Source organism: Hemicordylus capensis, chromosome 3 (assembly GCF_027244095.1).
Source record: "Hemicordylus capensis ecotype Gifberg chromosome 3, rHemCap1.1.pri, whole genome shotgun sequence".
In the NCBI taxonomy this organism is placed as follows: Eukaryota; Metazoa; Chordata; class Lepidosauria; order Squamata; family Cordylidae; genus Hemicordylus; species Hemicordylus capensis.
Genome location: NC_069659.1, coordinates 340,836,425 through 340,863,250, shown reverse-complemented (window position 1 = coordinate 340,863,250; position 26,826 = coordinate 340,836,425). Strand labels below are relative to the sequence as shown.

The following is a 26,826-nucleotide window of genomic DNA, read 5'->3' as shown; positions in this document are numbered from 1 at the left end:
GGACCTGCTTAATATGCCCACCATATGAAGATATCACTGGATTTGTTCTTATTTTTTCTGTTAACCAGCCTTGAAGCTGGTTCATGTGGTAAACAGCAACTTCACATAACTCTGTCATCCCTGTCCCTGGAAATGTAAACATATGGGCATATAATATAGGATATGGCATATCCCTGGATATCACCACAACTTCCTATACTGTGTTTTTTAATCATCTGCATTTTATTATATTTCAGGATTTCTTAACCTTGGGCCCCAAGATATTGCTGAACTACAGCTCTGAACAAATCATTCCTCCATCCACCTCAAAACTCCTCTCACTACCCATGAGGACATGCAGGAAGAGTACGACCATATAGGGATGCATCCATGTGATGAAAACGGTGGATACACAAGACCAGTCTACTATATATGTCCCAACCGATACATGAAACCATCTGTGCTGGGACCATGATTGATGAGGGCCACCTGTACACTGCTTTGTTAGGCACCTTTGGAACTTTATAGCTGAAAGGTGGCTGGACATACTTTAAATAATGTAAATAAAGTCCAGCCATTTTGTTCAGCACGTGCTATGGAATGCTTCTGAAGTTCACAGCAGGAGGAGGAAGAGGAGGAGGAGGAGGAGGAGGAGGAGCGTTCTCTTTGACCCAGTAGATACATTCAAAGCTCTGAATATATGCTTCAAGCTGCATTATTGTGCTAAAAACTTGGGCGGGTTCTCCTGACAACTTTACAAACCTTGGCTTTATGAGATCAGACAAAGAAGTGGACAATATAATGAAATTGATCTTAGAGACATGGGAGACATAGGAACTGTTGGAGCTTTCATTAAACAAAATTGCAAAGTTAACAGAACTGAGGAAGCTTATCTTGCTGGTATTACTGCTGTGAAAATAATTCCCCTTTCCTTGAAGTGAAGTGACTGAAACTAATGAATTAAACAAAGCTAAGGGAAAATGCCAGATTAAATCAACAAGCCCTGTGATATAGTCAAATAGAAAGGCCAGTGGCAGGTATTTTGTGATTAGTAGAAGGGACAGAAAAGAGACATGCTTCTTAATGACAACTGCTTCCTCTGTACAATTCTGTTTTTATATGCCAAACTTGCTCCCCCCACCCCGGACATCTATGAAAACTAGCTCCAATCTAATCTGTTCATTTCTAGGAATGTCTGAATGATGCCTATCAACATGATTCTGTGACCAAATACTGCACCCTAGATAACTTTGACATGCTAAGGCTAGGGACCTGGATATTGTAAGGGCTGTCTTCAGCCACAAATGCTTTCCTGTATGTTTCACACATCATCTGAGACTTTGTGCCAAATGCCAGTAAGCCCTGAGGCATGGTGGGATTTCACTAGGAGCAGGATCTTTTCAGTGGTGGTGCCAGCTTTATGGAATGTCCTTCTACAGAAGCTCACTTGGTCCCCTACTCTGATTTCTTTTGAGTGCTGTGTGAAAACTAGGGAGGAGACCCAGGTTCAAGCCCCCAGGCAGCCATGAAAATCCCTGGGTGATTCTGGGCCAACCACTAATCTCTCAGACTAACCTACCTTACAGGATTGTTGTAAGGATAAATATAATGATGTAGACCATTTTGCGATCCTTAGAAAAAGAGCAAGAAATGGATGAATGAATAAACAAATTTGTGCCATGCTCTAGCCCCCTCTCACTTGCTTGTTTGCTTGCTCACTCCCCACTCTGGAGATCCAGTCACTACCACTTCCTAGGGCTGAGGCAAGGCAAGGCAAGAGGGAGGGAGAGAGGATGCACCATTTGCCTTGTGGTCCCTCCCTCCCTCCCTCCTTCCATCTTGCAGGAAGACAGGCTGCCCCCCTGTCTGGATGGAGTGCCTGGTGCCTTGAGACACCGCCGCCACTGCCTGCTCTCTCCAGGGCTCCCCCCACCCCCAAAGTCAGGTCAGATGCCTGGTTTCTCAATCCAGGAGTGGGCAAATGTTCCCCTTGCCTCCACCCCTCACCTGGCACCCCATGCAGAGGGATAGGGCTGGTTCTTCCAACTATTTAACACAGGGGTGGGAAAGATTGACCCTCCAGCTGTTTTTAAACTACAACTCCCACCACCCCCGCAACAATGCTGGAGATGATGGGAGTTGTAGTTCAACATCTGCAGGAGGGCCAAGCTTCCCCACCTCTGATTTAACAGAATGATAACGATGTAAATGTGGTGGTGGTAGTGATAGTTGGTTGGTTAGTTGGTTGTGATGGGCTGCTGAGCAGCTGTATTATTTTGGCCTCTGTATTTGCCTTTCCTGAGAAGAAACAATCTTCCTCCCCCCCCCCATCCAAAAACACAGATCAAGGTCATTCATTTCTAACAGAGAGCTTTCAAGAACTGGCTGCTAAATCAACTCGAGCAAATTATTCGGCATTAAATTATCCAGCTTCCTAGTGGCTGCAAGAAGAGAGGCGAGTTGGAGTGATCTGCTGCCAATGTCAACTGCGGCAATAAATAAGCAAGATGGCCAGTTTTCAAACTGGGAAAATTACACAGCCTAGAAAAACCATGGGGTTCAATGCTCCCTTCCTCTTTTTACTCCCATTTGAGCCTGCAGTGCACAAAAGAAAAAGAAATTGTCATTTGGTTCTAAAATGACATTTATCATTAATTGAGATTGAAATGTTAATTATTGCTTAACTGTGAGAATCAGATGTGTAAACAATTTGTCTCTCTATTAGGTAAGTAGGACATGGCCTTGGAAACACAACACAAAATTTCTGAACGAATAAAATAGGCATGTATTGTTTGTTTACAGTGAGCAAAAGCAAAGACATCCTCAAAGCAGAGGGAAAAACATTATATTAATTGAGATTCTTGTACAAAAATTACCTTTAAGGTTCTTCTGAACTTCTAATGCAATATCAAGAGCATTAAAGGGCAAAACTGGGCTGCTGGCAATTTGCAAAGTTGCTTCTCCTGTCAGCTGGAAAGAAAAAGAAAAATCAGAGGTGAAAATCAAATGAATTCTAAGACGTTTTCTACTTAAGCAACCTGATTCAGAGCCCACATTAGCCCTATTGAGCCATAGAAGCGATCACATGTCACAAGTTACCCCAGGCAGCTCATGTCATCTGGAGCAGGGATTCTCAACCTGGGGTCTCCAGATGTTATTGGACTTCAACTTCCATAATCCCCAGCCCTAGTGACCTTTGGTTGGGGATTATGGGAGTTGAAGTCCAATAACATCTGGGGACCCAATGTTGAGAATCCCTGGTCTGGAGCACCCGGAGCCCTCTGGTCCCATTGCTCCAGACCTTGGTAGCCCAGCTCCTGTACCCAGGTCTTCACTGAGGTAGAACGGACCTACTGTTTGTTCTACCAAGGTAGGCCATTGTGTGCACGATTGCCCAAGATAGTTGGGCTCCCGATGGGCCCACCGCCATTTTAGGCAGCAAGCTGGGGGTGAAGGAGTGGCCACACAGAGTGGTGAAGCTGCAATACAGAGAATAGCTACTCCACTGCTTACACAGTGCATTTGCGCTCCCAGAGGACGCAATGCAAGCATTCCTTCTCCTGCCGGCACTCTGCCACTCACCGCCTCAGTGCTCTTGTGGGTGTACAAGCAGATGAGTTTTGAGGACCCTCTTGCTTGTCTGCATGGAGGCATGGAGGAGCCTGCCTCCCCACCAACCCTCCCCACCATGAGAGTAAGTGGTCATGTGAACAACCTTATAATGTTATACATGCAAAGAGGTTTCTGTACACTTGTCCATATTTTTGTGTGAATGGCTATACATGCACCCATTTCAAAAGTGACCCCAGGAACAGCCATCTTCAAATGCAAGATACAGATACTGTAGGAAGTGTTCTAGTGCACATGTGTTGGACATACTAGGCTCATTCACATGATCAATAATAGGGTAAGAGAAACTTCCTACCCTGTCAGGAGTTGTGCACATTCCTGATATTTGATCACCTGTCTGTTAAAGACAAGATCAGAGGAGCTACTACTACAATGAATATTTCATACTGCTCTTCAACAAAATTCTAAAGCAGTTTACACAGAAAAATATATAATAGATAAATAAGATGGCCCCCTGTCCCCAAAGGGCTCACAATTCTAATACGATAGACACCAGCAACAGCCCCTGGAAGCATGCTATGCTGGGGTTGCATAGGACCAGTTGCTCTCCACCTACTAAATAGAAGAGAATCCCCACTTTAAAAGGTGTCTCTTTGTTGAGTGATCATGTTCTAAGTAGCAGATTAGGGATGTGCATAAAACCGGTTCTCCTGGTTCGGTTCGGAACCGAACCGGGTCCGAACCGGACCAGGGTGGTTCGGTTTTGGTTTTGCCGAACCACCCCCCCGGTTCGGTTCTCAAAAAATAGCTGGTTTGAAAGGGGACCTTGTGTTCTACCTGCCACCCAAATTTCAAGTCGATTGGACCTTCCTCTGATTTTTGGTGATTTTTTAAAGTTTTAGTGACTTTGGGGCAGTTTGGGGGCATAGCATGGGATCTGGGCAAAAGGAGTGGGGTGGGGTGGTAGTGCCTAATGGGTGCAGGCTACCACCCCAATTTCAGGGGGATTGGGCAAAGGGCTGATTTTTGGTAAATTTCTGAAAATTTCATGTCTTTGGGGCAGATTGGGGCATATTGGGGCAGAAAGTGGGGGCTGGGGCAGAATAGTGGGGTGTGGTGGTAGTGCCTAATGGGTGCAGGCTACCACCCCAATTTCAGGGGGATTGGGCAAAGGGCTGATTTTTGGTAAATTTCTGAAAATTTCATGTCTTTGGGGCAGATTGGGGCATATTGGGGCAGAAAGTGGGGGCTGGGGCAGAATAGTGGGGTGTGGTGGTAGTGCCTAATGGGTGGAGGCTACCACCCCAATTTCAGGGGGTTTGGACAAAGGGGTGATTTTTTGAGAATTTTTGAAGTTTGGGTGTCTTTGGGGCAGATGGGGGGCAGAAAGTGGATCTGCCCCAAAGGAGTGGGGTGGGCTGGTAGATAGTGCCTAATGGGTGGAGGCTACCACCCATCCCCAATTTAAGAGTGATTGGGCAGAGGGGTGAATTATGGTGAATAGAAAAGGTGTGAATTCTCATTCTATCATAGCAAATGAGATATTTTTCAATTAAACAACTCTCATGACCCCACTTTCACTTTTTCACACTTTCCTTTACTATGAATAATATGAGGAAGTAATCAATTTAGCACACTTCACCTTATGAAGACAAACCTCATACAAATAAATTCACCATAATTCACCCCTCTGCCCAATCACTCTTAAATTGGGGATGGGTGGTAGCCTCCACCCATTAGGCACTATCTACCAGCCCACCCCACTCCTTTGGGGCAGATCCACTTTCTGCCCCCAATCTGCCCCAAAGACACCCAAACTTCAAAAATTCTCAAAAAATCAGCCCTCTGCCCAATCCCCCTGAAATTGGGGTGGTAGCCTCCACCCATTAGGCACTACCACCCCACTCCACTATTTTGGGGCAGATCCACTTTCTGCCCCCAAACTGCCCCAAAGTCACTAAAACTTCAAAAATTCTCAAAAAATCACCCCTTTGTCCAAACCCCCTGAAATTGGGGTGGTAGCCTCCACCCATTAGGCACTACCATCACACCCCACTATTCTGCCCCAGGCCCCACTTTCTGCCCCAATATGCCCCAATCTGCCCAAAAGATATGAAATTTTCAGAAATTTACCAAAAATCAGCCCTTTGCCCAATCCCCCTGAAATTGGGGTGGTAGCCTGTACCCATTAGGCACTACCACCCCACCCCACTCCTTTTGCCCAGATCCCATGCTATGCCCCCGAACTGCCCCAAAGTCACTAAAACTTTAAAAATTCACCAAAAATCAGCCCTTTGCCCAATCCCCCTGAAATTGGGGTGGTAGACTCTACCCATTGGGCACTACCACCCCACCCCAAAATTTTGCCCCTGGGCCCCTTTTTACCCCCCCCCGAATCGATTCGGATTCAGATACGGATTAAATCCGAATCCGAACCAAATCAAGGGTGATTCGGGTGACCCATATTCGGGCACAAAACAGAACAGGGGTGATTCGGTTCAGGTCCGAGCCAAATCACCCGAAATCCCAAATTGCACACCCCTACTAAGCACACACACAGAGAAGAAGCAGGAGGCGGAGTGTGAATTCTATGATAGCATATTAGAGTGGATTGATGGTGTCTCATTGAAAATCTCATTTGCTATCATAGAATCCACACTCAATACCTCAGAAACAAGAGAACCCTGTACCCATGGGGGTGCCCCTACCAGAGATCCCTGTACCCCATGGGTTAGAAACCCATGGGGGTGGTTGGCACCCTATGTGCACTACACCACCACTTGCTCTGGGCCACCCCAGCACCCCCATGTGCACTTATAGGGCTGCTGAAAGCTCCATTATAACTTATTATGAGGAAAAACCTTAAAGACGCGTAAACTTCAAAAATCACTTAAAAATCACCTCTTTGCCCAATTCCTTTCAAATAATTCTGATAGCTTCCTTGCCCACCCTAGGAACTACCACCCACCACACTGCACTCTACGACACCCCTTTCCCCCCGACGTGAAGCTATACATTTGCTGCAATCCTAATTATTCTCTATGAGGAATTCAAAAACACTTAACAATTCACCAATAATCAGAGGAGTGTCCAATTGCCTTGAGATTTTTTGGGTGGTAGGCACCCATGCCTGTCTACCACCCACCCTGCTTTTGTGCTCCTAGGTCCTCCACAACAGGGGATATGGACTGGTTCGGGTCCCATTATACTCAATGAGAAAAATAATTAAAAATATTTCAAATATTCATTAAAAATCATAGGGGTGTCTGATTGCTTCAGGGTTTGCATGGTTGTTGGCACCCATGAGTGCTCCACAATAAGAAATAATGGCCTGGTTCGGGTCCCATTATATCCTATGAGAGAAAAATAAAAATATTTTTCAAAAATTCATAAAAAATCGTACGAGTGTCCGATTGCTTTGGGGTTTGGGTGACAGGTACCCCTGGGTGCCAGCTACCATCTGACCAATTTTCAGCTTTCCGAACCGATCCGAACCGGTCCGAACCGGTTCGAAACGAACCACCCCCAGTTCGGTTCGGATTCGAACCGAACCAGGGGTGGTTCGGTTCGATCCGAACCTCCGAACCGGAACCGGTTCGGACCCGAACCGGTTCGGATCCGAACCAGTTCGCACATCCCTATAGCAGATGGCTTGGAGAAATTTTCCTCCTACCTCATTAAAGACTTAGGTGCAACTGCTGGGCAGGACACGATCACGGACGGTGCCACCGGCTTTGCTTTTAACTGACAGAGGATCAACTATTGGTACAGTAGGAGACTTCTCCTACCCTGTTCTTGATAGTGCGAGCTGCCCTAAGGTGTGGATAATGGTACATGCATACAGATCTGTATGTGCATACACAGTACATAGACAGATCGTACATGCCTGTATGGTGTAGTGGTAAGTGTGTTGGACTAGGAGTGTGGAGAGACCAGAGTTCAAATCCCTATTCAGCCATGAAACTCAGTGGGTGACTCTGGGCCATTCACATATCTTTCAGCCTAACCTACCTCAGAGGGCGGTTGTGAGGATAAATATAACCATGTACCCCGCTCTGGGCTCCTTGGAGGAAGAGCAGGATAGAAATGTTAAAACATTATAATAATATGTGAAGAGGGCTTGGGTGCTGCCAGATTCATGTGGAAATCCTGCACAGGCAGGCTTCCTCATACATTGCAATGGAGGACGCATCTTAGCAAGAATAAAACATGTGCATTGAATGGTCCCCTCCATGAAAATGAAAGGAAGACTGGGGGGTGGGGGGTGGCTCTGTGCTCCTCAGCTCACAAGAGCTCAGTGGGCCAGGGTAAACAGAACAGTAACCCATGCTAACTGAGCAAAGAGACACCTTTTAAAGTGGTGATTCTCTTCTATTTAGCAGGCGGAGAGCAACTGGCCCTGTTCAACCCCAGCACAACATCCCTCAAGTGGCTGATGCTGGTAGCTGCCTTATGTTTCTTTTCAGATTGTGAGCCCTTTGGGGACAGGGGACCATCTTATTTATGTCTTGTTTATTTCTCTGTGTAAACCGCTTTGAGAACTTTGTGTTTTTTTAAAATAAGAATTTTTATTAAGAAATAGACCAAAGAGGACAAAGACAAATCACCATTAAAACAATTTAAAACCAATCATTCTTCATGATGAAAAACCATTTTTCTAATTAATTACATCAGTAGAGAAAAAGTATCTAGAACAAGATAAAGCAAAAGAAATTCAGACGCTTAGAATTGTAAAATCTAATCTGATCAGCTTCTTGTAAATTACATATCAAAAACACTATAAGTCAAATCCAGAAAATGGGAACAAAGTTTGACCATAACGGATACTGTAATTTATAAAAGGTTCCCAGACAGACATGAATGATTCAGTAGACATGCCATGTACATAAACTGAGACTTTCGAAATTGAAGCATAATCTCACACTTTCAAGAACCAATAGTTTAAGAAAGGGATTTCCAAAATACGCCAATTAGATGCATATATAATCCTGGCTGCTGTAATCATATATAAATACAATTCATTTGTTTAGCAGGAATATAAGGTTTTATCATACTTAAAAGAAAAATTTCTGGAAGAAAGGGAATCTTAACTTCTAAGATTTGTTCGATTTTCATATGAATTTGTTTCCAAAACTGTTGAGCTTTATTGCAACTCCACCACATATGGTAGAATGAACCTAAGTGTGAATTACATTTCCAATATTTCTTGGAGAAAGAAAATATTTCCAATATTTCTTGGAGAAAGAATCATCTATTTTGTTAATAGTCAAAGGAGTTATATACCATCTAAAGAACATTTTATACCAATTTCCCCTTAGATTGGTGCACAAAGTAAATTTCACATTCTTTTCCCATCTTTGACTTGCGTGACAGAAAGCAATACATCATCAGCATATAGTTTTATTTTATGTCCACAGTCCCCCATTTTGATACCTTGAATCCACTGTTCTTGTCTAATTTTCGCTGCCAGAGGTTCAAGAACAAGTATAAACAGCAATGGAGAAAGCGGACAACCTTGTCTAGTACCTTTTTTGATGATGCATTTTGAAGACAAAGGTCCATTAACAATAATTTTTGCTGATTGCTGTTGATATATGCTACAAATCCAGGATAAAAAATGAGGGCCACAATTCATTTTCTCCAACATGGAGAGGTTGAAGAGCGGTATATAAATATTATATACCAGTGCTTACTCAAATGTCCACAGAGCAACACTGAAAGCCTATTCACATGAGCAGCCTAAACCAGGTTCGGGCAGCCCAGCCTGGGTTGGGCTGCTTGTGTGCAGCGCCAGGATTGAGCCCGATCCTGGCACTGCCCTCCTGCCCAACCTGACTCTTCTCCAACATGGAGAGGTTGAAGAGCGGTATATAAATATTATATACCAGTGCTTACTCAAATGTCCACAGAGCAACACTGAAAGCCTATTCACATGAGCAGCCTAAACCAGGTTCGGGCAGCCCAGCCTGGGTTGGGCTGCTTGTGTGCAGCGCCAGGATTGAGCCCGATCCTGGCACTGCCCTCCTGCCCAACCTGACTCTTAACCCTGGCCTTTAGCCGAGGAAAAACAAACCTGAGATGCTTTTACCTTGGCAGGTGATTGTAAGAACAATTGCCGCTGGGTTAAAAGGCTTCTCCCCAGTCTGCCACCATTTCCAGCAGCGAGCTGAGGGGGAAGGACGCACCAAGCACAGTTACTGATCTAATACGAGCAACCACTGTGTTCATGGCCCAGCCTGGGATGCAGGAGGGGAAGGTTCTCCCACTTCTGGCTCCAGCCTTTACCACACCACTGTTCATGTGGGTGTGAGGAACTGTGAACGTGCAGAAGGACCCTTCCCAGCAGCCCTCAGGAGTGGTGGCCAGAGGTCGTGTGCACGACCTCAATGTCACATTGTCCTTCCAATCACAGCCCTTATGGTTTAGGTCAGGGATCCTCAATGTTGGGCCCCCAGATGTTCTTTGACTTCAACTCCCATAATCCCCAGCTGAAGGCCACTGGGCCTGGGGATTATGGGAGTTGAAGTCCAAGAACATCTGGGGGCCCAACATTGAGGATCCCTGGTTTAGGCCATTGTTAAAAGGAAAAGCCAGGATCAATGCTTTCTTTTTCATTCCTTATTACCATGCCCCACCATAATTGCTGCTTCTTTAATTTTCATGCTCTGTTTTAATGCTCGGTTGTTGCTGTCACCTTTTGATGGGAATGCTTTTAAAATAAATTTTAATGAATGTAAAATAAATTATAATATATAGCTGCAAATTTCCGCAAAAGGTATCTCTATCTTGTGGGATATACATCTATTAAAGACAGGTAGGTAAGTAGGTAGGTAGGTAGATCACACACACATTAGGGAGTGAGGGAGAATTAAAACTGCAAGGAATACCAGACTTTTGTTTCAGAAGTAAAGAAATCCCCACCATTAAAACAAAATTTTCATCATCTGGAACACTCAGTTTTGGTACATGACCCTGTACTATCTAATAGTAGAAAAACAATGATCATCACTACCCAGAACAGATGATGCTGATACAGTATCAGCCAGGTTTTCTAGAGAGGGTAGATAAATGGAAGCACCAGAAAAAATCCTGGGACAGACATGTCCATAGTACAGAGATACAAAGAGCACACTGCAGATCAGCTTGATACCCACATCTAAGCAGGGGCAGCTTCTGAAGCTGTTAAGATTTATACCTAAATTGGAGGGACTGCCATTGAGAAAAAGGACGGTCATCTTCTCTGAAGGGAGAACAAGAAAGTGAAGGTAAACTCTGCAGAAGAACAAAGAGTATGTTCATGAAAAGGATTTGGAAGCCAGAAATGGTAAAACTAGACAGAAATGTTAAAAGACATGGGGCAGGCTGGGTGGGGGGGAGGATTGCCCAAGTAGCAAATTTTGCATTCCAGTGTCAGTATTAACAAAAGTTTGACTCAAAGTGAGTGAAATGTTTCATGGGGAAAAGACAACTGGTCATTCCTCAAAACACCTCCTTTCTCAGTTCAAAGGGGGGAAACCCACATTTTATGACTTACATGTCCTACAGCATAACTTGGGCAATACCAGTCCCCTCTGCCCTACTACAAGGCTCTATCACATGCAGAGAAACTGCTGTGCAAGCAGGCAGTACCAGCACTGCTGACCCTTGTGTGATCCTATGTTGTGTGCCATTTCCATTAGGAATAATCGACGTTGCACACAACCGGTGATCATGCAAGATCCAACTGTATGGGTGCCACCCACTCGCACAGCAGCATTGTTTGCATGTTTTAGAGCCCTACAATGGCACATGCACATCTGGCCCATTGAACTGCTGGACTAGGGCAATGTTTCTCCTGTGTGCTTCCATGCTAGCTCCTGTTGTAAATCCTCCTGATTGTGGGGTAGCACGGAAGACACCCCTCTACATCACTATGGAATGACCTGCACAGCTGGGGACTGCAGGCTCGTAATTCCCATTTTGAACTTTTCACCCTGCCTAGGGTGGGCACAGATTTACAGCTGGAAACTCCAGAATGGAGTTTTGTGCCTTGAGGTCATGGAAGACCAAAATAGGACAAACTTTTGGCTTGAATGCAGACCCCATTTTCAAAGGTAAAGCCATTCAAGGGAAGCAATACTCCCTTCTCTCAAGAGATAGCAGTCTGCAGCACTCCTTACAGCAACTTAGATAAACAGCATTTCCCAACTTGTTGTTAAAGGCATAATTGGTTAACCAAGACTTGAGTAGAGAAGTGGCTCATTAAAATCCACGGGCATGCATCTTTCAAACCTGGAAAGCATCTCCATCTTCAGATAAGCACCCACACAGCTATTCAAATGTGTATGTACATTTGCATAAGCCCTGTTGTCCGGCAAGTTACACCCAAGATTGATCAGTTCATGTAACCATGAATTTCTTTGTCCTACATGAGTTTCTACCCACCCAAGCCAGGGAGGGAGCATGGCTTGGAAACTGCCTCCAGGCATGTTCTGGAGTGTGTGTGTGTGTGTGTGTGTGTGTGTGTGTGTGTGTGTGTGTGTTACACCAAAGCACCTGGCCTCAGAATCTGCATGGATCATTGCCCTATGGTTTCTCGAACTTGCAAGCTTCACTCCTTGCTCCTTTTCTTCATCCCTGCTTTCCCCACCTATGGGTGAGGAGGTCCGCCTGTTCAAAAGTGCAATGAACACACCAACTTTACCAAGGAAGGGCAGGTAAACTAACTTCTTGCCCTTTTAAGCCTCCTTGCTGCTTCTCCCCTTTCTCCGCCTCCCCCATCTCTCCTCAGGCACTCTTTTACGGCAAGCCTTTAAGCCAGGCTCTGGTTTAGAACCTTAGCCAAAGTTATTGCATTGCTGTTTAGAATATTAGCCAGGTTATTGCATTTTGTCTCACCAGGTTTCCTCTCTCTGTACCCCCAGTTATACCATTAACAGACCTCTGAACTGCATTTCTGCCTCCTCATTCTTTCTAACATACCAAAACTTGCTTAAATTGATACTGGAGCCAAGCTGCTATCCAAGCCCAGCTATTTCCCCCATTTTCAGCCACAAGCATAGTTGGAGCCTCTCGCCAGCACTTGGGAGCAGTGTTGCCAGTTGCCACTGGCAACACTCCTTTTTCTGGAAATGCCATCCCCTTGTTCCCTCACTTTTAACAAACCATCTACATGACTTCATTTCCACATCATTTACTTGAAGTATTTTCTGCATTCCCCTCCTGTGTTACTCAAGCTTGATTTGTGGTTCTTTTTCTACTGCAATAAAACACAAACGCAGCTCTAGACAGTTTACTATGGGCAGATAAACATAAGGAGGCTATTCCCAACGAACAATACTGGGGTGGGGAGGATGGGCAGGGGGAAGGCAGGGACGGACCTACCTTCTCCACAGATGACTGCTGCTGCTCCCCTTGGCGTGCCACTGCACACCCACACAATCCGCACTTCATGGAGCAGTGCAGGTCTCTGGTGGTCAGGACTTGTTTCTCCACAATGAGCATAATGCATTGGGGGACTCCCCCTGCTTTTGGGTGCTCTAGACACCTGACTCTGTGTTTGCTTGGGCTGCGTGCATCCTGAGCATACACATGACCCCAGACCTGCTGTAAAGGGCGCACATGAACCCTTTAACCCAGATAAAAGCCCAGGTACAAAACTCGGGCTTGCAGGAGAGGCAGTGTTGGGATCAGCCTTGACCCTGGTGCTGCACAAGGGCAGCCATACCCAGGTAGAGCTTCCATAAGCTGGGTAGGGTTGCTCATGGGCACAGCCTTAAGAACTTACAAAGAGCCCTGATGGATCAGTCCAAGTTTCATCAGGCACAGCATTCTGTTTCTTGCAGTGGTCAACAATACAATTATCGGATTTTAGAATTGGAAGGGACCTTAGAGGGCTTCTAGTCCGACCATCTGCTCAGTGCAGCAATCTGTTACAGCATCAGGGGCATAACTATAATAGGGCAAGGGGAGACAGTTGCCTGGGGGCCCACTGCCTTGGAGGCCCCCCCCGAGGCAAGTCACATGACTGACTCCCCCAGCCGTGCACCCACCTGAGTTTCCCTCCGTTGTATTCATCCTCCGAAATTGATGTGAATGTTACGACCTGGAGCTACCAGAACAGCATGTCTATCTCTCGTACCATTAAATGACTTGCATTGTCCACAATTTACAAAAGCTTTTTAAAAATAATTTAGAATGATGTTCTATTGTGGCACATAGGGGTGTGTATGTGTGCGTGTAAATTTTACTATGCTTTTTGTTACCACTATTCAGCCTCATTTAAGGTTTCTTTACTTTATGAGCTGTACCACAGTGTGTGTGTGTGTGGGGGGGCACTTTACAATCTTGTCTCTGGGCCCACTCCAGCCTTGCTACGCCCCTGTACAGCATCCTTGACAAATGATCATCTAACCTCATTTTGAAACTCTCTAGTGAAGGAAATCTTTTTGAAAACCTTTCCTAGTGAAGAAAAGAACCCATTGACTCTGGAAAGCACACAGGCCATTAATGCCTTTAAGGGCCCCCATGCTTTTAAATTCAGCACTTGAGAAATAGCCGATCATGTCTGCTTTCCCCTAGGAATTCACCTTATGATCAGAACAGGAAACCAATCGTACAGACTGCATAATTTGTGTCATCTGAATACAAGCAGAAATAGGCTGCATGCATCTTGAAGTACCCTGCATGGTGGTGGGTGTCTAAAGTTTGCAACAGTCCCACAAATTATGCACTGCAGTCGAGTTCCCCACCTTTGGGGAAGCATTTGGGGAAACTGCAGGGGTCAGCACACTGCAGTGCATTTCAAAGGACTGAAATGAAGCATTTTGCTGCCCCAACGCTCAGAAAAAGCTGGAAATGACTCCGTGGGATGTGCTGACTCTTAGAGGTGAGTCTAGTTCTCTAGTGATGTGTAGCATCCTTACCTGGTCCATTCCAGCCCTGGGAAGCTTTTTTATACTAAAGGAAGAAGAAGACCACTCCTGACACTCTTGGTAAGATCCCCATCCCTTGAATTTCCGTGAAGCTTTTGTTATTGCCCCCACCCCCAAGGAAAGCTGCAAAAATTCTGATCCCCTGTTGGCCGCAGCAAAGCCACTAACAGGATTTTCTGGGCCCTGTCCACTGCACGTGGATTGCCCCCATACCAGTGTTCTCTCTAATTTTTTTTTCATCTGTGTGCGGAATGAATTTTGTTCTGGCGGCTATATCAAGACAGTGTGTGTGCATGTATATTCAGAATGGGACCGTCCTGATTCAAGCTGAGCGGAATCTAAGATTAACCAAGCGGACATCAAAAAAACTTGTGTACACATGCATGTGTATACACCTTAGAGGGAACACTGCTCCCTGCCCACAATTTATTAGAAATTGTGTGGTGGGTAGGGATGTGCACGGAACCACGGAGGCGTGGTCTGGCACTGGGGGGAGTGTCGCTTTAAGGGTGGGGGGGTAGTACTTACCCCTCCTGCCACTCTTCCCCCTCTGGTGCTCAACTCCGGCGCTTGACTAGTGTGGCACCAGCTTCTACTTGCTCTGGAGTTTTGCAGGCAACAAGGGGGGCAGGGGCAGCAGGGAGGAACCCTGCTGCCCCAAAAACGTTTCCTTAAAGTCGAGCGCCAGAGGGGGAAGAGTGGTGGGAGGGGTAAGTACTACCCCTGCGCCCTTAAAGTGACACTCCCCCCCCACCAGACCGGCAGACCGGCCGAATTCCAGACCGGTCCGGAGGCCTTTGGCATGGCTCAGGACCGGTTCGGGCACACCACTAGTGGTGGGCTGCTGCCCTCCTAGCAGCAATGTGTGCCAAGCAGCTTTTTCCACCACCACCACAGCCCAGATTGCCTGCCTCCCTGCCCCCACATTGCCCCTCCTTTCTCCCCACTACCTTCCTAGAAGGTGTCTACCTTGTCTGTCAGCATCTTTTTCTTCTTCCTTTGCTCCACCCTCCTCTTTTTTTCCTTTGAAAAGGAGAAGTGGAGTTGAATATTCAAGCCTGCAGAGTGCTGGCCGAGACTGTCACTACAGGGACACTCAAGGCCAGCACTGGGCAGCAGCAATGGCAAAGAGGAGGGGTGGTGGTGGTAGGTTTGCTGCTTATTTTCCTACCCTCTGACGATTAGTTCATATGCATGGAGAGAGACCCCCGAGATGCCATAGCTCAGTGGCAGAACACCTGCTTAATACGCAGAAGGTCCCAGGTTCAATCTCCACCATCTTCACTTATAGGATCCCAAACAGCAGGAGCGAGACAAGACCTTGGAGAGCTACGGCCAGTTAGAGTTGACACTGTCCTTTCAGTGGTTCCCAGTGTCTGATATTGTCAGGCATGCTTGTAGCAGCATCCCATTTAAGAAACTCCATCATAGCAAGTTGAAAAGTGAGAGGCAACGAGTGGGGAGTGCATTGGGAAGAAACAGATTCAGTAAGTAACAGACCCAAGAAGACAATGATAAAAAGTATTTATATACCACTTTTTCAGCAAATAAATAAATAAACCTCAAAGCAGTTTACATGCATTCCTCTGGATGCCATCAATAATTGAAGGTGGCTTCATACAAGAGCAGCCTTTTGCACTGCTCAGGAAGCTGATCCATTCTCTGAGAGCTGCTGTGGTAAGCAGCTGAGCTAGGAATCAAGAACTCCCCAGTTCAGTTTGCATCTCTGCCATGAACTCATAAGCTGGCCGTAGGCAAACATTCCCTCCCAGTCCCAGCGGCAATATGCTCACTTATGTACAAAGTCGAAAGGATTTCAACAAAATCTTACATGTGAAAAACTTTGAACACCCAAAAGTGTTATACTGTACAAATGCAACTGCTGTTAGTATGTATACACACATGCTTAGGCGATACATGGCACATGCATGAATGTATTGGGTGTGGACTTTTAAAGCTGTGGTGGGGATGGTGGTGGAGATGACGATGGCGGATCAGCGGCGGTGCGGTGGGGATGGTGGAGGAGAAGGCGGTGTGGGCTCTTCCCATGGGCTGCCTGCATCCCAAATGCCCAGAAATGGCCCAAAGATGGCCCAACCTGGCATTTGGGAGAAAGGCGGACCCGAGGAAGAAGCTCTTGTCACTCAGTACTAGTATGCAGATGCTCTGGGTGGGTAAAGCTAGTAATAATAGAAAAGCCTGCATTGGCTTCCCTAGATTGGGACAGTAGGTTTGGGGGCTTGGGGTTTTTTAAAGTCCTTTTTTTGCTTATGGTGGGGAAGCACAATTACGTTTAGCTGTATCTAAAGAAAAAAGCAACAGGAAATTTTTAAAAAGCAATCACTGTATTGAAATAAAAGAGCAATAGGGGGAAAAGCAATAGCTGTATCGAAATGAAAGAAAAAGGGTCTAATGACTAAAGCAATTGATAAATATCACGTCTTTTATTTAACATTATGTCGCAAGCACTCTATATGTGCATTAATGGGATAATTGTAACGTTTATTAAATCACGTATGTAGAACGTTAACCTGAAGAAATCAATCACAGGAAGGAAAGCTCAGAGCATTGATTTTGAGCAGGGTGAGTAATAACTCTGCAGAAACATACATCAAGACCGCAAAATGCAGCAAGACAGAAAAGGCCACTGATCTCTTATTTATAGTCTTATTTTTGGCTACGAGCACAGCATTGAACATACATGCAAAACAGACACAGTTCTCCAAAGTCAGCCCTTTGAAATAGAATGGGCTGGTTCAGACATAGTGCTAAAACACTATGGGAATGAACCTCAGTGAGTTGTGCACTCCTCCTCCTCTCTCCTTAATGCATGAAAGAAGGAAATTGAAAGCTTTTAGTTTTGAATTAACCAGTTCCTTGTCACATTGGAAGTCAGAGCACGATGGCTTGCTCCAGTTGCCTAGTTAGCAAATCAGAAGATCAAACCATAGTTTCATCGTAGTTTGTATGTCAGAGGCTAGGAACATAGGAAGTTGCCTTATACTGAGTTTGACTATTGGTCCATTTCGCTCAGTATTGTCTATACTGACTGACAGCAGTTCTCCAAGATTTCAGGAAGAAGCCTTTCCCAGCCCTTCCTGGAGATGTCAGAGATGGAAAGTGGGAACTTCTGCATGCAAAACCAATGCTCTGCCACTGAGGTGTGGCTCCATTCCCTAAGAGGAATATTTTATAGCCGAAAATGCTCACAAGTAGTCACCCATCCAAAGGCATACCAAGATAAACTCTGCTTAATGAAGGAGGCCATTCGTGCGCATTGCTGCAAGACTGGCTCTTCTCCACAAAGGATGTGGAAGGACGTATGGAATGGAGATATTAATTAATCAAGCTCTCTTGGGCATGTGACTAGTTGTGAAGTCATTTGGACACTTGCACGATCAATGGCCATTATGTCCAGTGGCCCTCTACAGAGCAACTGCATTTGTGAAATTCTGTGGCCTTGTGCAAGAATGCTCTTGCACAACTTCACAAATGCTTAGTTACAAGGCTGATGGAGAACTGCACAGTATCCGAGCCAGTATTTGAGATGTGAGTAATATCCACAAATATTTAACACAATTTTTCATGTAGCTGCTTGGTTGCTAACTGGGAGCTGCTCCATCTGTCTACTTCTCCCCATGAACTAACTAGGGTGGTAGACACAACTGATCTGAAGTGTCCCTCCCGACCCACTTCTAAATTAGCCCCTTGGTGTACAGAAGAATGGTGGGGGCTGAAGCTGCAAGGCAGGTGATTAGAGTGTAGTTGGAGAAAGACTTGATTCAAATCTGACAGAGAGCACATGTGAAGATCTATGCTCGGGCAATATGTGCAGCAAATAAGCAGTTCTTTTCTGCATGCAGTGCATCCTCAAGCTCACGTCCAGCAGAGTTGTCTAGGTTTGTGAGGGGAGTAGTATGTGACCTTCCTCCCTTGGATCAGAATTTAGTGCAATTGGTGACTCACTGAGAACCCTTTATTGAGTTTTTTGCAGATAAAATCGAGCTGAACTGAATTAAACAGTTATTGCAGAGTCTATTATGGAGGTGTCCAGCAACTCCTTTTGTGTGGCTAGGTTGGATCCGTTTCAGTTTGTGACTCCCAAGGAAGTGGACAAGCTGCTTGGAGAAGTTCACCTTACCACCACTTGACCTTGGTTCTCTTGACCTTTGCCCTAGATGGCTCATATAATCTAGCAGGAACATTCTTGGAGAAGGTCTTGTTAGTATCATCTGTGCCTCTCTCAGCCTCCTTGTCTAAAGAAATCATTTGTTATAACACTTTTTAAGAAATCTGCATTGGACCCCTCCAAGCTGGGCAATTATAGTCCAGTCTACAATCTTCCATGGTTGGGCAAGGTGATTGAGAGGCCAATAGCCAGGGATTCTGGGAGTTGTAGGACAACATCTGCAGGAGAGCAGAAGTTAAAGCAGGCCTGTTCTATATTGTTTCCAATGCTTTTTAACATCTACATGAAACTACTGGAAGAGATCATCAGGAGATTTGGTGCAGGGTGTTATCAATATGCTGATGGCCACTGTTCCCTCTAACAGGGATTTCCAGATGTTGTTGACTACAACTCCCAGAATCCCCAGCGGCAATGGCTTTTGCTTGACCATTATGGAAGTTGTAGTGAACAACATCTGTGAATCCCTGTTAGAGGGAACACTGCTGATGACACCCAGATCTATTTCTCCATATCAACTTCATCAGGAGGTGGCGTAACCTCTCTAAATTCTTTCTTGGAATTGGTAATGGACTGGATGAGAGAGAACAAACTGAACAAACTGAATTTGAATTGAAACAAGATGGAGGTACTCATCGTGGGAGGCCAGAACTTAGGAAGTGGTTTAAATCTGCCTGTTCTGGATGGGGTTACACTCCCCCTGAAAGATCAGGTATGTAGTTTGTGAGTACTTCTGGACCCAAACCTCTCCATGATATCTCAGGTTGAGACAGTGGCCTTAACACTTTTGAACATATGCTGGTAACATCCAGGATTGACTACTGCAATGCACTCTACATTGGGATGCCTTTGTATGTAATTTGGAAACTGAAACTGGTGCAGAATGTGGTAGCCAGATGGGTCTCTGGGGCTACCTGTAGAGGCCACATTACTCCTATTTTAAAAGAACTACACTGACTGCCATTTAGAATCCAGTGCTGGTTTTCACCTATAAAGCCCTGAACGGCTTAGGCCCAGGGTATTTAAGAGAGTGCCTCCTTTGTCATGAACGCTGCCACCTATTAAGATAATCAGGGGAGGTCCAGTTGCGGCTGCCACCAGCTCGCTTGGTGGCGATCGAAAACCGGGCCTTCTTTAGGGTTGCCCCAATGAAATCAGAATCTCTCCATCTTTGATTGTTTATAAATGACTTTTCAAAACACACCTGTTTCATCAGGCTTTTAGTTTATGATCAACAAAAATACATTTGAAAGTGTTAAAGTTTTATTTATGGCAATTTCAATTTGTTTTATAGGACTTTTAGGTTTTAGTTGCTGTTTGTTTTAATTGTAAACCTCCCTGTGATTTTATATAGGGCAATATATAAATGTGCTAAATAAATAATAAATAAATGTTTTGATTTAAGGTTCTGAAGCTCAGTTCACAAATGTATAAGTTACTTCTGCAACTTGTATGATATATTGTCTTTCCCTCCACCGTGCATGTAATTCATGATATCAGGAGAGTATTCCAGGTAGAGCTGAAAGCAGAGGCCCAATTTATGTGTTTCTTCCTTCCTCTCAAAACAGATAATCCAAATTTGGATTTCATGCATCCCATTGATCTACCCATGGAATGTATGCCTCACACATAATGTAATATGTGATGGAAGGGAGGGGTTTGTGCCCACTCTTTCACCATGTTATTTCCAGTATGGGCCCAGTATGTATGTCAACTGGGCCTAAAAAAACCCGCCTGCATGGACCTGCCCATCCTCTAGTGTCAGCTGGGGTTGGTTGGTAGGAAACAAGGAAAGGGGATCTCTGACCCAAGAGATTCATCTTACCCCTTCTTTGATGGTTTCCCACTATCTTTAAACATAATTTTGTTTAGTCAATCTGTCACAGCCCGGTCTCAACTAGTCCTGTGATCTTAAGCTTCACCACTGCCACCAAGTAGTCTTTTTAATTTTTTTCTGGCTGTGTCTTCTAAAATAGCCTTCCAAAACTCTGCTTCCTTCAAAGCTAGATAGGGTGGAAAGGCTTCTACGTGTGGGGTGGGGAAAACAGAGATGTGCAGAACTGCTCCAGGGGTTTGATGGTTTGGGGGTTCAGGGGTTTGGGGTTGAACCAACCCCCCTCAGTTATGTCCGGACCGGAACCGAACCCCTGCACAAGTCTGCAAAATTTATTTATTTATTTTAAAAAATTACCTTCAGCCTTTCAGGGGGCTTCCTGTAGGCTGGGGGGGGGGGGGTCCACAAGGGGCCCCCTCCCCCCGCCAGCCTCTCACATCACCCCCGGACCAAACCGGATCGGGGTTTTTTGAAGTAGTGCCAGACCAAATTGGTCCAGTCAGGTTCAAGTCTGGTCCGGACTCGAACTGAACTGGGCCAGTCAGTTTTATCCACACCTCTAGGGGAAAATAGACAGAGGCTATAATTTGTTAATTTTTTAAAAGAAATTTTACTTTAAAATAGTTCAATTCTAAACAGTAGTTCTTTGGGGAAATTTTTAGTACATAGAAACAGTAGCCAAATGACCATATGGAATAAATAATATACAAGAAAAATGCATCCAAACTAACCTGCACCTGATACTGTGCCCTAACTCAGAGCCCTTAGCAGGAGTCTTCCTATAATCACCTCTAGTCAGCTTCTGCAGCCTGGCTTTCTCAGCCTCAGGTTTTGCTCTTTCTATCCATTTCTGGTGGTACAATTCCAGCTGCTTTGAGAGTAATTCAGTTCTCCAGGAAGCTCAACTCATCCAGTGATTTCTCAGCGATAATTTCAGCAGCTCTTCTAAACTCTTTTCTCCTGGCTCTCTAAGACTCCAGCTTCCACACCAACTGGAACTTGCACTCCAACCAACTTGAACTCCTTCACTTGGACTAACCCTCTCCTACAGGCAAGCGTCCTTTTATTCTCTCTCTCTCCCCTCCTTCAAATTTCTCTAAACCAACCAATCAGGACAACTGAAGTTCCTTCCATTATTTTAAAATATACGCAATCAAATCAAACCCCACTTTTTCCTCCAAAGGTTAACCAGAAAACTCTTCTCCTTCCCAAACCAAACCGTAGAACATGAGCTGTGATTGTTTCACCCACACACAGCTTTTTAAAAACACAGAACAGAGGGAGTAAGCAAATACATATCAAATTCAGAAATATGTAACAAAAAAAGAGGATTTTCAGACCTCATTCCTTCACACAAGCATTTGGTTTGCCTTTAAAAAAAATTAATACTCCTGTATTTCAGTTGAGTTCTGGTGTCACATTATTTATGTCTATCTGCATGTCTACCTGCATAGATGTACTGTATATTGCCACAAAACCCCTTCAAATAAAGGTAAGATAAATATATAAATTTAGTTCACATTGATCTTCACATGTGAAGATCTTCGCATCTTCACAACACATGTGAAGCGCCTGACAGGTTTCTGCGAGGAGAGCGGTCTTAGATCGCTCTCCCCGCTGACGAGCATAGCTGGGCACCCAGATCAGCTGCCAACATGGCTGCTGACTCTGTCATGGAGCCAGCGGGGGCTGTGGGGATCAGGGGCTGTGTGGCTGCTGGAAGTTCCAGGATGCCCTGCGGGAGTGTGTGAGTCATCCTGGAGAGACCCCTGAGCCTGGGAGGCTGCTCATGTGTCATCATGAGGCAGGTCTCACAATCAGTGAGACCCGCTTTTGATGATACTGAGGGGAGAGTGGGCTAAGCCCGCTCTCCCCGCAGATGATTGGGGCAGTAGCCCTGGGTGGCCGAATTGGCCACCCACACAATTGCCGGCTCCGTGACAAAGCTGGCGGGGGCTGGGGGGAGTGGGGGCCGATAGGCCCCCACAAGCTCCAGCATGCCCTGCACGAGTGTGCAGGGCATGCTGGTGAGACTCCCAGAGCCGGGAGGTTGCTTTTCGCCTCCCCTCCGGGGGTCTCCCCGTGAGTAGCCACGGTGCGGAGCTGCGCTGCAGCTAGCCTGGGTTTGCGGAGCGCTTGCTCCACAAACCTGGGCTAAGAGGAGGGCTACCAAAGCGGGTTACCCGCTGGAGAACCACCGGGCTCGAAGCCGAGCCTGGTGGTTCTTACGATCAGGAAAAATCGGGCTAGGCTTTCCTACCTCGATTTTTCCCGATCATGATAATAGCCCGCATGTGTTATGGCAATACATGAGGAAAAAAACAAGGTTAATGGAGTGATCACTCAATTAACCTCATTTAAGGGGAGGAGAATTTAATGAGGCTAGCTGCCAGGAGCTGTGTGGCTCCCATTGCAGCACATGATCACCCACATGCGGGCTGGGCTCCCTTAGCCTGCTTTTGGGTGATCGCAGGAATAGCCTCGTTGTCTACTTAGATCTAATTATTAGAGCTACACATCACATTGGTCCAATAATCAGATTAAAGCCCTACTGTAGCATTTTTCACTGGAAATTATTAAATAATAATAATAATAATAATAATAATAATAATAATAATAATAATAATAATTCTATACCACCCTTCCAAAAATGGCTCAGGGCAGTTTACACAATGCAATTTTTCCTAAAAGGTATTTAACTCTATACAATACCATATTGCGGCGATTCCCACGCATGTGCAAAACCGGGCTAAGGGAGCCCAGACTGTTTTTGCACATGCATGTGAACCACTGGGATTGGGCCCAATCCCGGCGGCAACATGGCGGCAAATAGCCACCCTCTAAAACGAGGTTAAGGGAGCAATCTAAAAAACCTTGTTTTTCAGCTTGTGTGGCTGCCACACTGTGGGGAGACTAGGGAGGGGAGGGGGGATCCACACGTTGCACTGGACACGTGTGTGGTGCATCCTGGTAGTTACAGGGGCCAGGAATGATACATCCCAGCCCTTGGCCCTCCCCACTGCCTGGTCACACGGGGAATCATCTGGGCGCACAGGGAGCACACCCAGCAACACAAGTGGAATTATCCATGGGGAAGGTAAGCGTAACCCACCTTTCTTGAAGACCGCCCTCTAGCCCTTCTTGGTAATTGTGAGAAGAGGCTCAATGTATTGTATGAAATTGATTTGTATCAGAAGGAGTAGTGGGGGTCATACCTGTCAGGAAGAACTGGCTGTCTGGTCTTTTGGGGCAGCTAATTTCTCCTTAAAAAACCAAAGGGAGCTGATTCGTGCAAACAACAAAGACTGCACCCCTCTCCTCTAATGAATTGATCCAATAACAATATATCATCTTAATGCAATCTACTCCACCCCTACAACGACAGCATGATGCACTCCTTATGAGGGTTCAGCCGATAACTATCCTGATCCTGATTATTATGCTGGTGCACAGCCCAAATAATGCCTTTTGGGGTAGGAGCTGGCAGGGGCGGGTGTAATTAGGGATTTACTGGATATTCTCCAGTTTGAATTTTGATACAGAAACTAGCAATGTAAGTGCGGTGTAATTTCTTCCCTCAAAACACTTTGGTTATATAAATATTAATGTTTTGTACCCATGAAATAAAATCAATTTAAAGGTAAGCTGTAGACCTAAGAACCTGAACCTTTTAATAGTTCTTGCATATTAATTATTTTTCTGATATGAGATCTTTTGTGGTTGTTGCCGTTTGTTTTTAATTTGTTGCATATTTGTCTGTACTCTATTGAAAGGGTCTATGGCTACATAATAAAATGATTTATTTACTGGTAATTTTTTTTAACCCGGTTTGATGGCATTGCTTTCTTTGGCTTCTACTTATTTCCCCTTTTGTGATTAATAATGGATCTGTGCAGTTGGAGCAGCGAGGGTATCAGATGCTCCAAGACATGTTTCCCCCACACACCACATGGAGGCAGATGTTCTTGGTGCAATCAGCTCCAGGTGAAGAGAAGGGGGTCCATTTTTATTGGAACCAGTACAGGTTGAGTATCCCTTATCTGAACTGCTTGGGACCGGAAGTATTCTAGATTTCAGACTTTTCCAGATTCTTGGGCATGGAATCCAAGTCTAAACACGGAAGGTTACTGTACACTGTATTTTAATTTTTTAGGTTTTATTTAAAGTATAAATACAAATAAGCATTGAATATATGATAACTACAGGTAGCTGTAAATGTAATGAAAACTAGTTGTGAGAAAATTTTCAATGCATTAATGTTGATGGTCATGTTAGACTCAAACATGGCATTTTAGGTGGAGATGAAATTCAGATTTCATGTGAAAATAATGTTTTGTCAGTGTTGTGAGCGTACGCCCTGGTGGTTTCTGGATTTTGGAGCATTCCGGATTTAGGATATCTGGATTAGGGATACTCAACCTGTACCTGTGAACAGTTCTGGGCAGAGCTATAGTCCTCAGGCATCCCTGGACACCTCCCCAGCCTCCTCCATGTGCTTTCCCACATCCACCACATGCCCTTCCAGCATCCCTGCATGCTCCCAGCTTCCAGAGTGCAGGTACTGGTTCCAATAAAAAGGAACACCCTGCACTCGACCAAGCAATTACTACCCGGTGCTGACTGCACTGGGAGCATCTGCCTCCATGTGGTCAGGGGCACACTTAGGACCATGTGCTAATGTATATTTGCATAAATATACCTGTTTTATATTCTTATATTCTTGTGAGTTCAGTTGTTGTTTGTGCCCTCAGGAACCCATGTGTTAAAAATGCTGTCAACCCCTGCTAACTTGGCAAAGAGGCACTTTTTAATGTGGTGATTCTCTTTATTTAGCAGAGGGAGAGTAACTGGCCTGATCCACCCCCAGCACAGGACCTCCAGTGATTGTTGCTGGTGTATATCTTATGTTTCTTTTTAGCTTGTGAGCCCTTTGGGGATAGGGATCCATCTAATCTTATTTATTTGTTATTACTCTGTGTAAACTGTCCAGAGCCATTTTTTGGAAGGGTGGTATAGAAATCAAATATATTATTATTATTATTATTATTATTATTATTATTATTATTATTAATGGTGTGTTGTATAGGGGGATGCTTGACTTGCAGTGGTGGCAGGGGCCTCCAGCAGGGTTGGGGTGGGGGCATCCAAAGGCCTTTAGGTCCAGGTCCCAAAATTACCTAGGTGCACCTCTGCATGTGGTGCAGGGGAGAAATGTGTATCAAAGCATCTGATGCCCTCTGACTGCACAGGCCTAATTAATAACATTGGAAACCCAAGTCAATCAGTTGTCACACAGGGCCGGTTTGTATGGTACACCATCCACCTAATCCACTATATGTGATCAGGACATCTGCACATTCTGAATGTGTGCATCCTTTCCTTTTCCTGGTGCACAGGAGCCCCTTTCCCTGATTCCGTGGAGGGGGTGGTTCATCCAAACTGGCCCTCTACATGTGCCAGAAATACTTCTTTAAACTAGATTTGGGTCAGTGGATGAATGCTAGGGCTGGGGAGACTCGAGTTCAAATCCCCATTCAGCCATAAGACTCCCAGGGTGACTCCAGGCCAGTAACCTATCTCTCAGCCAAACCTACCTCACAGGTTGTTGTGAGGATAAACATAACCATGTACACCACTCTGGGCTCCTTGGAGGAAGAGTGGGATATAAATACAAAGAAATAATGAACAGGATTATATCAGAACTGCTCACAGGCAGTCAGAGTTGGCTATGTGATGATGTCATTCATTGATGGCAATGAAAATGAATACGTGAATGTTTTATAAGGAATGTGAAATACTGCCAAGATGTGGACACATGTGATGTCAAAAATGTCAGAAATGTTTGTGGGAAACAATGAAGCTATTCTCATGAGCAAGCAAAACCGGGCTGGGCTCCCTTAGCCCGATTTTGCTCACTTGTGAGAACCACTGGGCTCGTGGGTGAGCCTGGTGGCTCCACGGTGGCAAGCCTGCCTAAATACCCACCCCCTTAAATGAGGTTAACGGAGCGAGTGTTCCATTAACCTCATTTCTGCAATTGTGTGTCATCCGTGGCTGTTCACACACTGAGGGAGGGGAGAGAGGGAAGGGGGGGATCCCAGGAATGTACCACACACTCGCATGGTGCATTACGAGGGCTCTGGGGGCAGGGCACCTCATGGCGGCACGTCCCTTGACCCAACCCTCAGAGCTGCCAGGCGAGCTGCGGCCGGGAGCAGGAGCACCGGAGCCAAGCTTCTGCTCGTCTGGGGGGATGATCCGCCCGGAGGGGTGAGTGATCGTCTGCGGGGAGTGAAGGTCAAGCCCGCTCTCCCCACAGAACCCCTTTCAGCTCTACACACTGA

General features: G+C 45.4%; 1 protein-coding gene across 11 annotated transcripts in view; it reads right to left on the bottom strand.

Moving 5' to 3' along the window:
- NAALADL2 (N-acetylated alpha-linked acidic dipeptidase like 2) overlaps positions 1–26,826 on the bottom strand; it is a 1,287,075-nt gene that overhangs the window by 83,731 nt on the left and 1,176,518 nt on the right. For 9 of the 11 annotated variants that reach the window (XR_008319557.1, XM_053310111.1, XM_053310109.1 and 6 more), the window contains one exon: positions 2,856–2,949. Coding sequence is in view for 10 of the 11 variants with exons in the window: in XM_053310111.1 (XP_053166086.1) it covers positions 2,856–2,949 (94 nt within the window). In the remaining variant the exon portion in view is untranslated. Of the gene's footprint in view, positions 1–2,481; positions 2,575–2,792; positions 2,950–26,826 lie in introns of those variants that run through there. The other 2 variants (XM_053310116.1, XM_053310117.1) reach the window with 2 other exon arrangements.